Source organism: Ursus maritimus, unplaced genomic scaffold (assembly GCF_017311325.1).
Source record: "Ursus maritimus isolate PB19 unplaced genomic scaffold, ASM1731132v1 scaffold_12, whole genome shotgun sequence".
In the NCBI taxonomy this organism is placed as follows: domain Eukaryota; kingdom Metazoa; phylum Chordata; class Mammalia; order Carnivora; family Ursidae; genus Ursus; species Ursus maritimus.
This window is the reverse complement of record NW_024423564.1, coordinates 8,010,917-8,024,201: the sequence shown is the minus strand read 5'-3', so window position 1 is coordinate 8,024,201 and position 13,285 is coordinate 8,010,917. Positions and strand designations below refer to the sequence as shown.

Genomic DNA, 13,285 nt, shown 5'->3' with positions numbered 1-13,285 from the left:
AAAGAACATCTGTGGGCCAAATGACAACTGGCAGTTTCCAAAAGCCCCAAGGACTGGCCTGAGGTCTCTGGAAAAACCAAGAGGGATAATGCAGACCAGAGCTTCCTTCGCAATGCACCCGCAGAAGGGCTCACGGGAGTGTCACCGTGAGGCGCTGAGAATCCCACATTGGGGCAATCTTAGCAATACAACATCCCGAGGGAAGAGAGGGGGAATGGCCCCTCTGCATTCACTGTGGGCCAGGCCACATCCTGTCCCCTGCATCTGGTTCCATGCGCTGTCTGAACAAATGTTTACTGAGGCCTCCTGGGAGACAAGCCGTGGGAACAGAAAGGTGAAGAATATATACACACACGCGCGTATTTACTTCTCTACATAATACATAATATCTGGTCATAAATGCATTTCCATAAATACGAACAAGCAGTTCATAATTACTCACATACGAATGGGTAAATAAACAGAATGCCAGGTGGTGAGCTATGCTATGCAGGGGATAGGGAAAGGGGTACAGGGTGACTAGGGTGCTATTTTAATTAAAATGAGCTAGAAACACCTCTGAGGAAGAATGAGATCAATGAATATCTATGGTCAACATGTTCCAGGCTAAGAGAACAGTCAGTACAAAGGCCCTGGGGTGTTCGAGGAAAGCAGCCATTCGTTCCTTATTCAATCAGTATTTATTAAGGGTGCCATACCAGTGGCTGAAAATACAAAGACACAGCCCTGTCCTCAAAGTACTTAAAGAACTGCGGAAAAGAATTGCAAACAAATAATTATTATGCAAGGTATTTTATAAGGAAAAAGGAACCACTGGTGATATGGGAGAAAGCAGAGAAGGCTTCCTGGAGGTGGTGCTGAGTGAAGTCTCGGGGATGGAGTGAAGAGAGGGGAGAAGCAGCAGGAGAGGGTTGTTCCAGGCAGAGAGGACAACATAAATGAAGGTATGGAGATGGGACGTGGGCGCAACAGAGCACCCCGGCCCATCAGGAAGGACAGGCTAGCCACAATAGATTATAGGCCATGCAGGAATGAGGGATAGAGAGGGAGCTTAAGGCTGCATCATGTGGAGAGTTCAAAGAACTAGGGCTCTTTAACAAGGAGAAGGGGAGACTGACAGGGGCCCCCTTCATGCATGAAAAGATATGACCCAAACTTATTCTGGGTTGTTCCACGGGCAGATCTAAAACCTGGAGGGGAATTCCATGGAGTGGGTTTTTCGAAGAGCAGGGCTGCCCTGCAGTGGATGGAACGCAGTCCTGCAGAGGCAGGAAGCGCACTCTCCCTGGAAACGTGCCTGCAGAGGTCGGGTGCCATGCCTGGTCTGTCTGGAAGCAGAATGAGGGCTGCACCCACAGGCTCTGAGACGGGGCCAAGGGGTGCTCCACTTTGGAGACAGGAAGCCCTCCCCCTGGGCTGAAATGGGTGGTAAGGAAGAGGGCGGGTGGAGGAGGGAGACCAGAAAGTGCCTTCCAGCCAAGAATGCCGGGTGTGGAGCTGGCACCAGCCCGAGATCCAGGGAGCAACGTGCAAACCCAGAAGGAGATCCAGGATTCGCCAGCGACCTGGCCTCACTGCCTCTTGCTCAGCACCGCTGCCCCCGGGGGGGCTCTACCTGGTGAGGAAGATGCCGTCCCTAACAGCAGAGGGGAGGGCGCTCTCCCGAGTTTGCCCTCTAGCACCAGGAGGCGCTGGGCACTCGGCAAAGCCAGCAGCCCGCACAGCAGTAGGACTACAGTCTCTGCACCTGCATCCAGCCCCAACGTGGGCCCCGCAGAGCTCTGCCACCCCCCGGGCAGTCTCTCTGCACAAAAGACACTGGCCCAGGACGGCCACGCCCTGGGTCCTTACCTGGCTGCTTCACAGTGACTTCCGTGCGCCCCGAAACCTCCTCGGCCAGCTTGTACCAGGCATAGTTGGGGCTTAGCAGCCACTCCTCCACGTGGCAGTAGTAGCTGCCACTGTCACTGACCTCGGCTCTCTGCACGGTGAGGCTGAACAAGCCCCCGGACGCGTGCCTCTCGAACTGGAGCCTGGGGCGCAGGCCTTCCTCCTCGGCGTAGGTACCGTACTCAAAGGCCGAGCTGTGCGTGGTCTTCAGGATGAGCTTGCCGTCGGCGTCCGAGGGCTTGTGGACGTACCACAGCACAGCGAAGTGGGAGTTCTGGCTGGTCTGAGACTTGACGGAGCAGCTCAGCTGGATGGGCCTGTTTTCCACCAGGGTGAGGGTCCTCTTCGACTTGCTCACCTGCAACTTTGTCACTGCAGAGGGAAAGGGGGCAATTTGGCGGGAGCGCCCCACCCCCGCCCAGGAATGTGGCCGTGCCCGGCCTCGCCTGTGGCCTCCAGGCTGGTTGTGCCCAGCACAGCTCCCGGAGGACTGAACGCGGTCGGGCTTCCTCCGAAGCCGGGCTCGGTGTGAGGGAGGCAGCACGGAGCCAGCTTCACCCCAGCATCCCGCCACCTGCATCCTCCCTGCCTCCTCTCATATCACATAGCCTCCAGGGGACTCAGCGAAAACTCAGATCTGCCCAATCACTTCCCTCCTTGGAAAGTTTAATGGCTCCCAACTGCTTACAGCCTACAAAGAAAAAATCATTCCTTTTCACAGTACAAAGTCCCTCCAGGATCCGGCTCCTGCCCAACTGTCCTGGCTCATTTCCATGACTCACCCCTCCAGTCCCCAGCCCCTCCTCTCCCCTAGTCCCCCTGCACCTCCTCCCTGAGCTCTGCTCAGTCGACCTCTCTGCCTGTCTCCTTCCACCATCTCCCCTCTGGCCCTTCTGTGCATTCGTCTTTCCTTCCCCCTTCGCCCTTCCCGTCCTGGGCCAGCAGCCCCTCTCAGTGCTGGCATCAGCACCCTCTGCATATCTTCCAGCTGTTTTCCCTTAGTCTTTCACCCTAGTCCGTGAGCTCCCTGAGAGCAGAGATCAACCTTTTCCCCGGCAGTCTGCATATATTTCTGGTGTGCCCCTCCTAAGTGTTAGGGACACCCTAAAGAACAACATCATCATGCCTAGTGGACGTTCTCTTCACTGCACCCCCCAGAGCCTGGCACAGTGCCTGGGCTTCAAAAAGTACTCGATCAATGTCTGCTGGGATATGTGGGGGAGAGCGCGCCAGAGAAATACAGTAGCAGGTAGTTACAGGATTGCTGGGGTGACCTTCCTGGGGACAGACAGAGGGAAGAGGCTGAGAAGAAAGCGGTGAGCAGTGGGACAGAACAGGATTAACTCCAGTGTCCTTCCCCCTGCCAGCTCCAAAACCGGAGGGAGGGCAGACTCCAGAGTGCCACCTGCTAATTAATGACAAGGCTCACCCTTAAGGTGGCAAGAAGCCAAGGTCTAAGGAAATATATAGCTTATGAAGGTAATCTGGGATCATCCCCACTCCATCCTTATTATACATGGCTCTGCTTCTCCCCTACCCACCATCGTCCCCCTACTGAAAAAATTTTAAATAAAGGAAAAAGACACAGCTCCAAGTTCCTCCTAGGGAGCTAACAATGAAAGCAGCTTTTGACACCCCAGTTGAAATTTCTGAAAGCCCCAGACAGTCATTTGGACACCCTGGTCACACGCAGATAAACATTCTGGGTGGCAGCGAGGATTCAGCAAGTCAAGGGATGGTGGGATCTCATACCCAGTGCCATTACTGCAAAAGCAACTCCAAGAACAAGTAACCAACCCAGTGGTGAATCAGGAGATACTCTTCACAAAGGACTGCTGAATTCACATTCCCAGAGACCTTCCCAAGCCATCAAGAACACACCAATATGAGTGGCGCCTACATGGCTCAGTCGGTCGAGCGTCTGACTCTTGATTTAGGCTCAGGTCATGATCTCAGGGTCGTAAGATCAAGCCCAGCGAAGGGCTCTGAGCTAGGCTTGGAGTCCACTTAAGATTCTCTCTCCCTCTCCCTCTGCCCCTCCCCCACCCCTCCTCTCCCACTCTCTCCAAAAAAAAAAAAAGAACACACCAATATGAGAGAGAAATCCTACGTCCCACGCCCCACCCCTCTTTTCACCTTTTTTGTGAACAAGCCCAGTCCCCTGCCTTCTCCCTTCTTCAAACACACAAAGTCCTCCAGGGCACCCGGGAATCCAGGGCAGGGTTTACTAGTAAGCTTCCCAGCTCTGCAAACTAGATGCACTTAGCTTGCCAGTCGACTTTTCAGATCCGATTCCTGCAATACTTGAAACAACCAGCTCCCTTTTCATTCCCTTCCAACCCAATTCACCACATGCAAATGATATCTATATCAGCACAAATGATACCACCTGAATTATCTGGTTCTTGTCCAAAAAACTGGGTTGTTCAGTGTAGAGTAGAAAGAGCTTTAAAATGTATTATTAATTGGGGCTGGATTATTTTTGCAACTGTTACTAAGGAAACCTCAATTGCTATAGTAACTGCATATGTTAAACTGAAATCCTATGACTAAGCCTCAATTCAGTCACGTGGTCTGAGAACAAGAATCCAAGGAAGAGAGATGTTTTAAAGCATTTCCATTTTTTCTTTCCTTCCCATGTCAAAATATTGTGAAGTGTAGAAAAACTTGAAAGAGAGGCACTTTTGAAATTTGGTGCCTGCTTGACAGGTGGGCGAGGGGTCAGCTCCTATTCTGCACTCAGGATTTCCTCCGGCATCTCAGGGGCAAGGAGGGCCTTGCCAGAAACCCAGGAGAGCCAGCAGCTCCTGTGCCTAATTAGGAAGATCTCACAAGTCCTGTCCAGTACTGCCCTGGGCAGTGTGAAGCCTGCCTGCACCATCCTTCTCCGTAGAGGCAGGGGGGAGCCCAGCCCACTTTAGGACTGGAGGAATTTTCATCTGCATGATGCCAACACCTCACAGAGGAGTGTTGTGTAGGCTAAAGGCAACGGTCTATAGAAAGAGTTTAGCACAGAGCCTGGGATAACATAAACGTGCAATACATTTTCACTATTTCCATTTCATTTTGGTCCCTGGGTTCAGTGCCACATTCAGAGCTCACCATGAGATCCAGAACTGTCAAACTAAGTGGCAAACTTGCTACTAAACGTGGGGCCCCTGGCCCGGGCCCAGCAGCATCAGCGTCACCCGGCAACTTGTTAGAGATGCAGACTCCCGGACCCACCCCCGGCCCCCTGACTCAGAATCGGCCTCTAACAACAAGATCCCTGGGTGATTCATGTGCCCCTTAGAGCCTGAGAACGCCTGGACGGGGCCCTGCGAGTGAATGGATTTAGGGAGCGCAACAGCTCACAGGTGATGGGAGGGGCGGAGGCTGGGTTAATCCCCAGCAGTGAGTCAGCAGAAGGAAGGGGCAGGAAGAGAGGCTTCAGGGCAAGGCCCCACCTGCCCTCACAGGCTCAGGCTCAAGCTGGTGCTGCCTCCAGGGGGCGCCCCAGGCTCCCAGGACCCGGCTGTGCCTTGTTTGCGGGAAGGGCCCTTTCTTTCTGCATCTGGAGAGTTCCGTTCCTAGGCCTCTCATCTGGTGGAATATTCTGGGAGAGGCTGCTGTGTTACAGCAAGGACAGCATGGTAGGCGGTGAGAGGCATCTGGGGGAACTCGGCAGCAGGGAAGAACCGAGGCTTCACTGGCCAAACGCCCCTCCTGCGGACCCTGCTTTATGTGCACCCCCTTCACACAGAACTCCTTTCTTCCATCAGTAAAGGATTCTCTTAGACCCTGCGAGAGCTGTTACAGGCCGCCTGGCGCTGAGGTTCATTTTTTAAAGGCCTTTCTTTCCCTGCGAAATTATAAGCACCTGAAGGGCAGGGACGGTGACCCAACCATTTGCTAAGTAATTAAGAAATGGATGACTGAATAAATAGGTGATTGATCTTTTCTTGGAGGTATGGGAACGTAAAGGAGAGGCGTTTAATCCTGACTGCAACGGGAGGGACGGCGCATTTCACAGCGTGTGACATCTGAACACAGCCCTTGAAAAACAAGGAGCTGGTGTTGCCCAGGCACAGGAGGGGAGAGAGAGGGCACCCAAGAGAGGGGGGCAGGGGAGCAAAGGTGAGAACTGCTCTGTGCACCGTAATCGGGAAGGAGCAAGGGGTCAGTGCAGTAGATGAGGTTAGAAAAGTAAGCCTCCGCGGGACTGCAAGGGGCCTGGGCGCGTACCAGACGCTGACCCTCCGCGGCTCTCAGGGGGCCATCTGGGGCCATCTTGGGCCATTGGAGCCCTCCGGCATCAGCATCACCTGGGGTCTTGATGAGACCACCGACTCACAAAGGCCGCGGGTGGGGCCCAGTGACCTGTGGTTTCACGAGTGCTTCGGTGAAGTCGGAGGCTCGCCAAGTTCGAGAAGCCAGAGGTGGGGTGGTGAGGTGGCCGTGGGTAACCCAGGAGGCACGCAGAGGGAGCAGGTGAGGAGATTCGGACAGTGAAGGAGTAGAGAGAGAGAGAAGGAAGACTGTGCTTTATTAAAGACGTGTGCCAGTGACCAGAACAGTGAGGCATAGAGGGGGCCAGTGGCTGGACAGCAGACATCTGTCAAGTTGAGGGAAGCAAGTCAGCCAAGAAGGGAAAGCTACTGGGGGCGGGGGGAGCCGAAGGAGGAATGAATGAGGGTGTGTGTGTGTGTGTGTATGTGTGTCCCACCCTCTCTCAGAGGGGATGGCAAAGACACCTGCCAGTCAAGCAGTACTACGCCCTACAGTCCCTACATCCTAACCCTACACCCTGCTCTTCTCTCTCCTCGCCGTCATGCCCCACTTGAGCCCCTAGAATCTCTGCCCAACCTTACACTCGGCCCCCGCCCCCACCAGGGAGAGTGTCCTAAACCTCAGACAGGAGCTTGCTGCTCCCCGCTTAGGGCCTGCTTGTCGCTCCCAGAGACAGCAGTTCCCAGCAGGGCCACGATGCCCCCAGGTACATCAGGGAACTCTGCGGGCAGGTCTTTCCTGGGCACATTGATAAGAAGTGGGGGCAGGGGGTCTTTAGAGGACTAGAGCCGGCGATAGATGTAAACCCAGGTCTGGGATGGCTCCATGCAACGAACCTCTGCCTCAAGTCCTGCATGACTTTCAAATGACATTCGTGTGGGGGAAAACGCTGTCCCTGAGCCCAGAACCTACTTTCATTTTACTATCACAATGCCTTTTTTTTTTTTGCATGGTTTTAATGTACGCCAGGTAAATGATGGGAGGGCTTTCCTTTGTTTTGTTCAGCACTGCTGCAAGAGTCGCTCGGGATTTCAGAAGCCGTGTCGGGGACAGCAGCGCCGCCTGGGCTGACAGGCCTGACGGTCGGTCAGTGTTTCTAGGGACAGAGCAGCAGTGTGTCCGCCCAGCATTACAACACATCATTGTGTTATGAGCTACTTTTTAAAAAAACTCATCCTTTATTCCACAATTAGGACACTGTAAGAATTTTTGAAGATTATGTGAGTATGAATGTCATACTGTCTAGGAATTTCATTTTAATAGTAAAGGGACAATTCTAAATTGTTATAAAAAGGATTATATGGGGGCACCTGGGGGAGCCTGGGTGGCTCAGTCCTTAAGCGTCTGCCTTTGGCTCACGGTGTGATCCCAGCGTTCCGGGATCGAACCCCACGTCGGGCTTCTCCCCTGGAAGCCTGCTTCTTCCTCTCCCACTTCCCCTCCTTGTGTTCCCTCTCTCTCTCTGGCTGTCTCTGTCAAATGAATAAATAAAATCTTTTAAAAAAATTAAAAAAATATATATGGGGGCTCCTGGGTGGCTCAGTCATTAAGCGTCTGCCTTCGGCTCACGGTGTGATCCCAGCGTTCCGGGATCGAACCCCACGTCGGGCTTCTCCCCTGGAAGCCTGCTTCTTCCTCTCCCACTACCCCTGCTTGTGTTCCCTCTCTCGCTGGCTGTCTCTCTCTCTCTCTGTCAAATAAATAAATAAAAAATCTTAAAAAAAAAAAAAGGATTATATGATCTGAGCATGATCGGAACTCCTGATTGCTCAGTTTAGAATGTTCTTATTTAACAAATTTATAGATTTCTTTCTATGTGCTGAGCACTGTTGTAAGCACTTCATAAATATTGATTATTTGCTCCCTGCCAGATCTATGAAATAAGTATTATTATCCCCGATTTTAGAGATACTGGCCAAGGTCACACTGCTGATGAATGGTAGAGCCAAGATTCAAACCCAGGCTGCCTGGTCTGTCCTTGCTTTCAACCATCACATATGATGACCCTCCACGCTTCGGTGACTAAAATTTAGGGCTCCCCTGGCCCTCGCCAACATACCTGGGGCCAGAGCCCTCCCTAACCCCATGCTTCAGTCACATCAAAACATGCATGCTGCTTCCTCCCTCAATGATGTTCTTTGTACAGTCTGTTCCAAGCCTGAACTGTCCCACTGCCCACGCCCACACAAGCCAATTCCCTCCTCGGGCCCATCCCCCAGGCCACCTCTCCCACCACCCCTGTGACTCTTCCCCGAGCTTCTGTCTTTCCAGGCCGCAGGACAGTCAGCCAGGCAGGAACGGACACACACCCCTGTCTGCAGCTGCAGCACCCAGCATGGAAACTGGCACACAGTAGGTGCTCAAACATGCCTGCAGAAGGCAGCGGGAGGGAGGAGCAAGGAAAAAGTAGCAAAAGTCTGGAAGCGGAAACAGCTAATTAGTAGTAACCCAGACATGCCCTGTCTGTCCCACCTGTCTGCAGACAGAGCAGTGACCCTTATGCGGTGACTGCAAACAGGTGCACCTGGCATCACCATGACAACGAGGCCTGAGGAGGTGGGGGAGGGCTGGGGACTCCCCTAGGGCTCTGGCACTGCTGCTCCGTCTCTGAGCACTCGGCAGGCAGAAGCCACATGCACCCGGCGTGCAAGGAGAATGAACCCCAGGTTCTCCTAAAAAAAAACGTAGGGGCCAATACCACTTGGGATGAGGCAGGCTGTCACTTACCAGACTGTGACAAGGACAGCTACTGTTCACATGCCCTGGGCCCATGCAAGTCAAAGAAAAAAGCGCTCAGCCTTCCCAATCTGCCAGGTCAGCAATAAGAAATTGGAGAAAACGGATTTGGCAGCATCCACAGGGTATTAAATATTCATCCTGACTACCCATCAGTAAAATCCCAGCAGAATACACCCACTGACAAGTCGGCTTTCTACACCGGAGGCTCTCCTCTTGGAAGCTTGTTTATTGCTTTGTCAATTTGAATGTGCAATATTTAATAGCCAGACCAAGAGAGGGTCGTAAACATTTGGAAAATGAGTGCTGACATTTCCCTTATTGCTTCTGTATTTAGGGATATGTAATTGGAGGGTGTTTTTTGGTGCTAAAGAAAATCAGAAGGAAGAAAAGCAACGCTTGGAAATTCTTAAAAGAGAAAAGAATTGATTAAGAGCAAAGAATCGAATATGTTGAACTGGCTTAAAGTCTTGCCTAAATGCCCCTTGGGGGTCACACTCTGTGATCGATGGGAGTCAGGCTAAGCTAAATCAACAAAATGGGAGTGATGGCATTCCTTGAAGATTTCCTTGCGGACACGCAAATGGAACAGGAAGTAGGTAAAAAGAATGGTCAATAATCGATCCACAATCGATCATGCCATCCAGCCAGAGATTTTAATGAATCAAATACCTGTGATGTGGTCAGGTCAGCAGGTGGCCCTGGCAAGGACCAGTCTGGGGCACAGATCACACAGAGCCCTTTGGGAGCAGGTGACATGAACAGTGAAAGGCGATACACGGACCAGCAGGAGAGAGCCAACAGTCCCTGAGTTTCTCTATGATTCTGTTGGAATAAGAGTATTTGACAAAATATTCTTAAAAGGGGGTGAGGGCAGGTAGTGGGGGACTCTCCCATGGAAAACACCAGAGCAGGGATAAGAAGCCGTGTTTTGAGGGGCAAGGAATGGAGGGGAGTAAAAGAAGAGAAGCCAGTGCTGGTTTTGAGCTCTGCTATCCCCAAGTCTTAGGAGCCATCTTGTGGTAGAAGTTTGAAGAATCGGGAGTTAGAGGAGGCATAAATTAAACTCCCACACCATTAGCAGACTGGAACCTCTCCGGGTACCTTGTGACCCCCACTTGAAAAAAGCAAATTTAAGTATTTGCTAACGGGTTTCACGAAATCAAGGATGGTAAACCAGAGAGAGGAGAGGTCAAATAAAAGTACCTGGTCCCAAAGAGGATCCCTGAGAAGAAAAAAAATAAATAATTGTCCAGAAAATATGCAATATAATAAAATTAAGAGCTTGGGTTCTGGAGCCAGACTGCCTGTCTGGATTTGAATCTTGCTTCTGCCTCTTATTATGCATCGTTGGATAGCTTATTTAACGTCTGTGTCAGTGTTCTCATCTATAAAATGGGTGGAACATGGTATTGTAAGAACCAAGGAAGCTATTGCGTATAAAGCATTCAGGATGGTGACGGAAACACAAGAAATGCTCCATAAAGATTAGCTGCCCTGTCATTGTTACTGTTTTAATGACTACAACCGCCCGTGCTGGGACTCCTCCACGCCGGAGAGCTCCAAAGAGAAACTTCTTCTATTACTGACTGTTAACGGAATGCGGAAAGCATAATCTCGGACTATATGGCCGTAAAGTCAAAGTCCCCCTTTCATCATCCTGCCCCACTGCTTTGTAACCACGCGCACGTGGATTCAACCCCCGACCTCGCACCCGTCATGTACTTGACTTGGGCAAGGCAGAACCTCTCTGAGCCTCAGTTACTCCATTTGTAAAGTGGGACAGCAGTAGCCTCCGCCCAGGGTAGCGGGTGACGAGGACATGAGATCACACACACCAAGTGTCTGTCACCATCAGCCCCCTGGTATTTTCTGCTTCTACTTTCCCCCTACGAAGGCACAGTACCAACCAGAGTGTGGGGGGCAGGGAGGAAAAACGAACATGAAGCTCCTTGGAAAAGATGAAGTGCTAACTGCATAAATATTTAATAGAGGAGAGACGGTAACGTTAAGAGGGATGCACTCTCCCCAGTGCGTCAGCCACTCCCTGGGCGGTGGCACGGGGCCCCAGCACCCACCCGGATCTCTGCAGCCTCCAGAGGGCCTCTGGGAGTGCATTACTGCTCACCTCTGAGCACAGGCCACGGGACCAACAGCCCCTCCCAAGGTGCCCTCGCCAGTCTGCTCCTTCTCGCTCAACACTGAAAGCACAAACCAATTCGGCACAAGCCACAAGGACGCGAGACAGTCCTCAGAGCAGATCCTTAGCCCCTGGCTCTCCAGCTACATTTTCCACCCAGGACGAATGAGATGGTGTGATGGAAAATGGAGACCCCTGGAAGTTGGGGAGACCAAGGCCCACCGGCAGCGGCAATCTCAGTTTTGCACTTGACAAGCTGGCTGGCCGCCATCACATCTCCTAAGGAGTGTGGGTTTCTTCGCGGAGAAACCACAACGGGGATACAAACATCTCCATCGTTTCACTGATGGGTGAATTTTTAAGACAAACCCATCGGTGCTGAGCACAAAGCCTGGCACCCAAGAGGTACTTAACACATCTCTATCCCTTATTCTCTTTGGTAATCCCATAAATTAATCAGAATCCAAATAACTGGAACCTTTGATGAGTGAATTCCTGAGCCTTTCCTTATGTCCTCCAGCCTTAGATTCCAAATAGGGACAGAAACAAGCAAGTATTAGGAACCGATTCAAAAAGGCAATGTCAGGCAAGGTCCTGGGGTGAGCACTAAGCCTACCTTTTACAGCTGCAGACCCACGTGACAGGCGCCGTGGCTCACAACACGGACCTCGAGGGCCAGAGGAGACCACAAAATGTGCAATTACAATCAGAACGTCCTAGTCAGTGAGGCAGGCAAGTGTGTCCCTTGGCAATTCTACAACACGAGGTCACACAAAATGGGGTCTCTGCTTAACCCTCCATTAACCCAAAAATCCACTTACATAGCACAACGTCTTCTCTGAGCTTCTTGTGGCCCGGGCTTAGGCTCTAATTGGCCAAGGAACCCCTTCCCATCATTTACACAACCTGCTTGTTCCAAACTTGAGTACAGAACAGAGCTTTTATGGGGTTAGAAGAGGCCAAGGGTAAGTTCAGACAAGACCACTGTGACCTTATGATGTGGTAGAGCAGACCAGGTTGGACACTAACCACAGCTGTGAGCGGGCAGAAAGCCCTCCTTGCATGGCGTTCAAACTATCTTTGCGAAGTGGGTGGGTCACAAAGTCAGAAAAACATCTTTGCAGAGTCACTTCTTATCCAAACCACCCTTCACTGCGTGGGTGCCTGCACTTTCCTGTTCCAGGCCCCGGAGGCAGCAGGAAAGCAGGGCCTCCAGCCTGGACTCAACCTGCCACCAGCTTCCAACCAAGCAGGAGAGGGGACAGACACTGGGGACACCATAAAAGCACATGTACGTACCCCCTCCTGTGCATTAGGAAAAGGGTCCAATGAAGGAACGACTGCAGAGTGTCCCGCCTCCCCCACCCCCACGGAGGCTTCCCAAATTAGTGTGGCCTTACCGACTGCTGTGAGGGACCCTGCCTCCAGAGGGGAAGGGAATTCATTCAAGTGCAGTGTGGGAAGCCAGAGCCAGGGTCGGGAAATGGCATGGGAGAAAGACACACAAGGTTTCAAACCCTGGCTCCACCCTTTACCAGTTATGTGATCCTGGCCTAGTCATGGAATCTTTCCTGGGCTTGTTGTGAAATTCTCATAAAACCAGCGAGCCTAAGCACCTGCCACAAGGAGATATACTCAGTCAGTGCCTCTCACGTTCCCTCTCACGTTCAACATTCCTTATCTGCCAACAGGGGACCACGGTCCTTCCTCCACGCTGTTGTTGCAAGGATTATAGGAGATGACATTAAGTAAAGAGACAGAGTCTAAAAAGACATGACAACTAAAAGTGGTTTGTAATCCCTGATTGGATCCTGGTTTGGAAGAAAAAAAGAAGAAAAACTATACAGGATATTATAGGGACAATGAGGGAAATGCTGGTAACACCCCACAATTGTGTTGAATTCCTGGGCCTGACGGCAGTGTCCTCGTTGGACAGGAGAGTGTCCTTGTTCTCAGGAGGCACCCACTGAAGTACTGAGGAGCAGGAGACCTGACCCCTGCCACTGACCCTCGAATGGTTCAAAACCAATGACACGAACCAACCAGAGGAGGAAACAAATACAGTAAGATGTCAGCCACTGACCAGTTAGACCAGCGAATGGCAATCTCACGGCCACCTGAAGATTTGAAATTTCTCCACCTACAAAGCTGGGACGTGACAGCAGCCCTGCCGAGGGTTCGATGTGCACCCCCTCCCTCCCCGCGTGGCTGGCACCCAGGGGCAAGCACCCGCGACACCCCCCCCCCCCC

General features: G+C 51.9%; 1 protein-coding gene across 1 annotated transcript in view; it reads right to left on the bottom strand.

Annotated features, from left to right (window-relative positions):
* IGSF3 (immunoglobulin superfamily member 3) overlaps nt 1–13,285 on the bottom strand; it is a 92,787-nt gene that overhangs the window by 11,066 nt on the left and 68,436 nt on the right. The window contains exon 8 of the mRNA XM_040626863.1: nt 1,852–2,262. Coding sequence (XP_040482797.1) covers nt 1,852–2,262 — 411 coding nt within the window. The remainder of the gene's footprint in view (nt 1–1,851; nt 2,263–13,285) is intronic.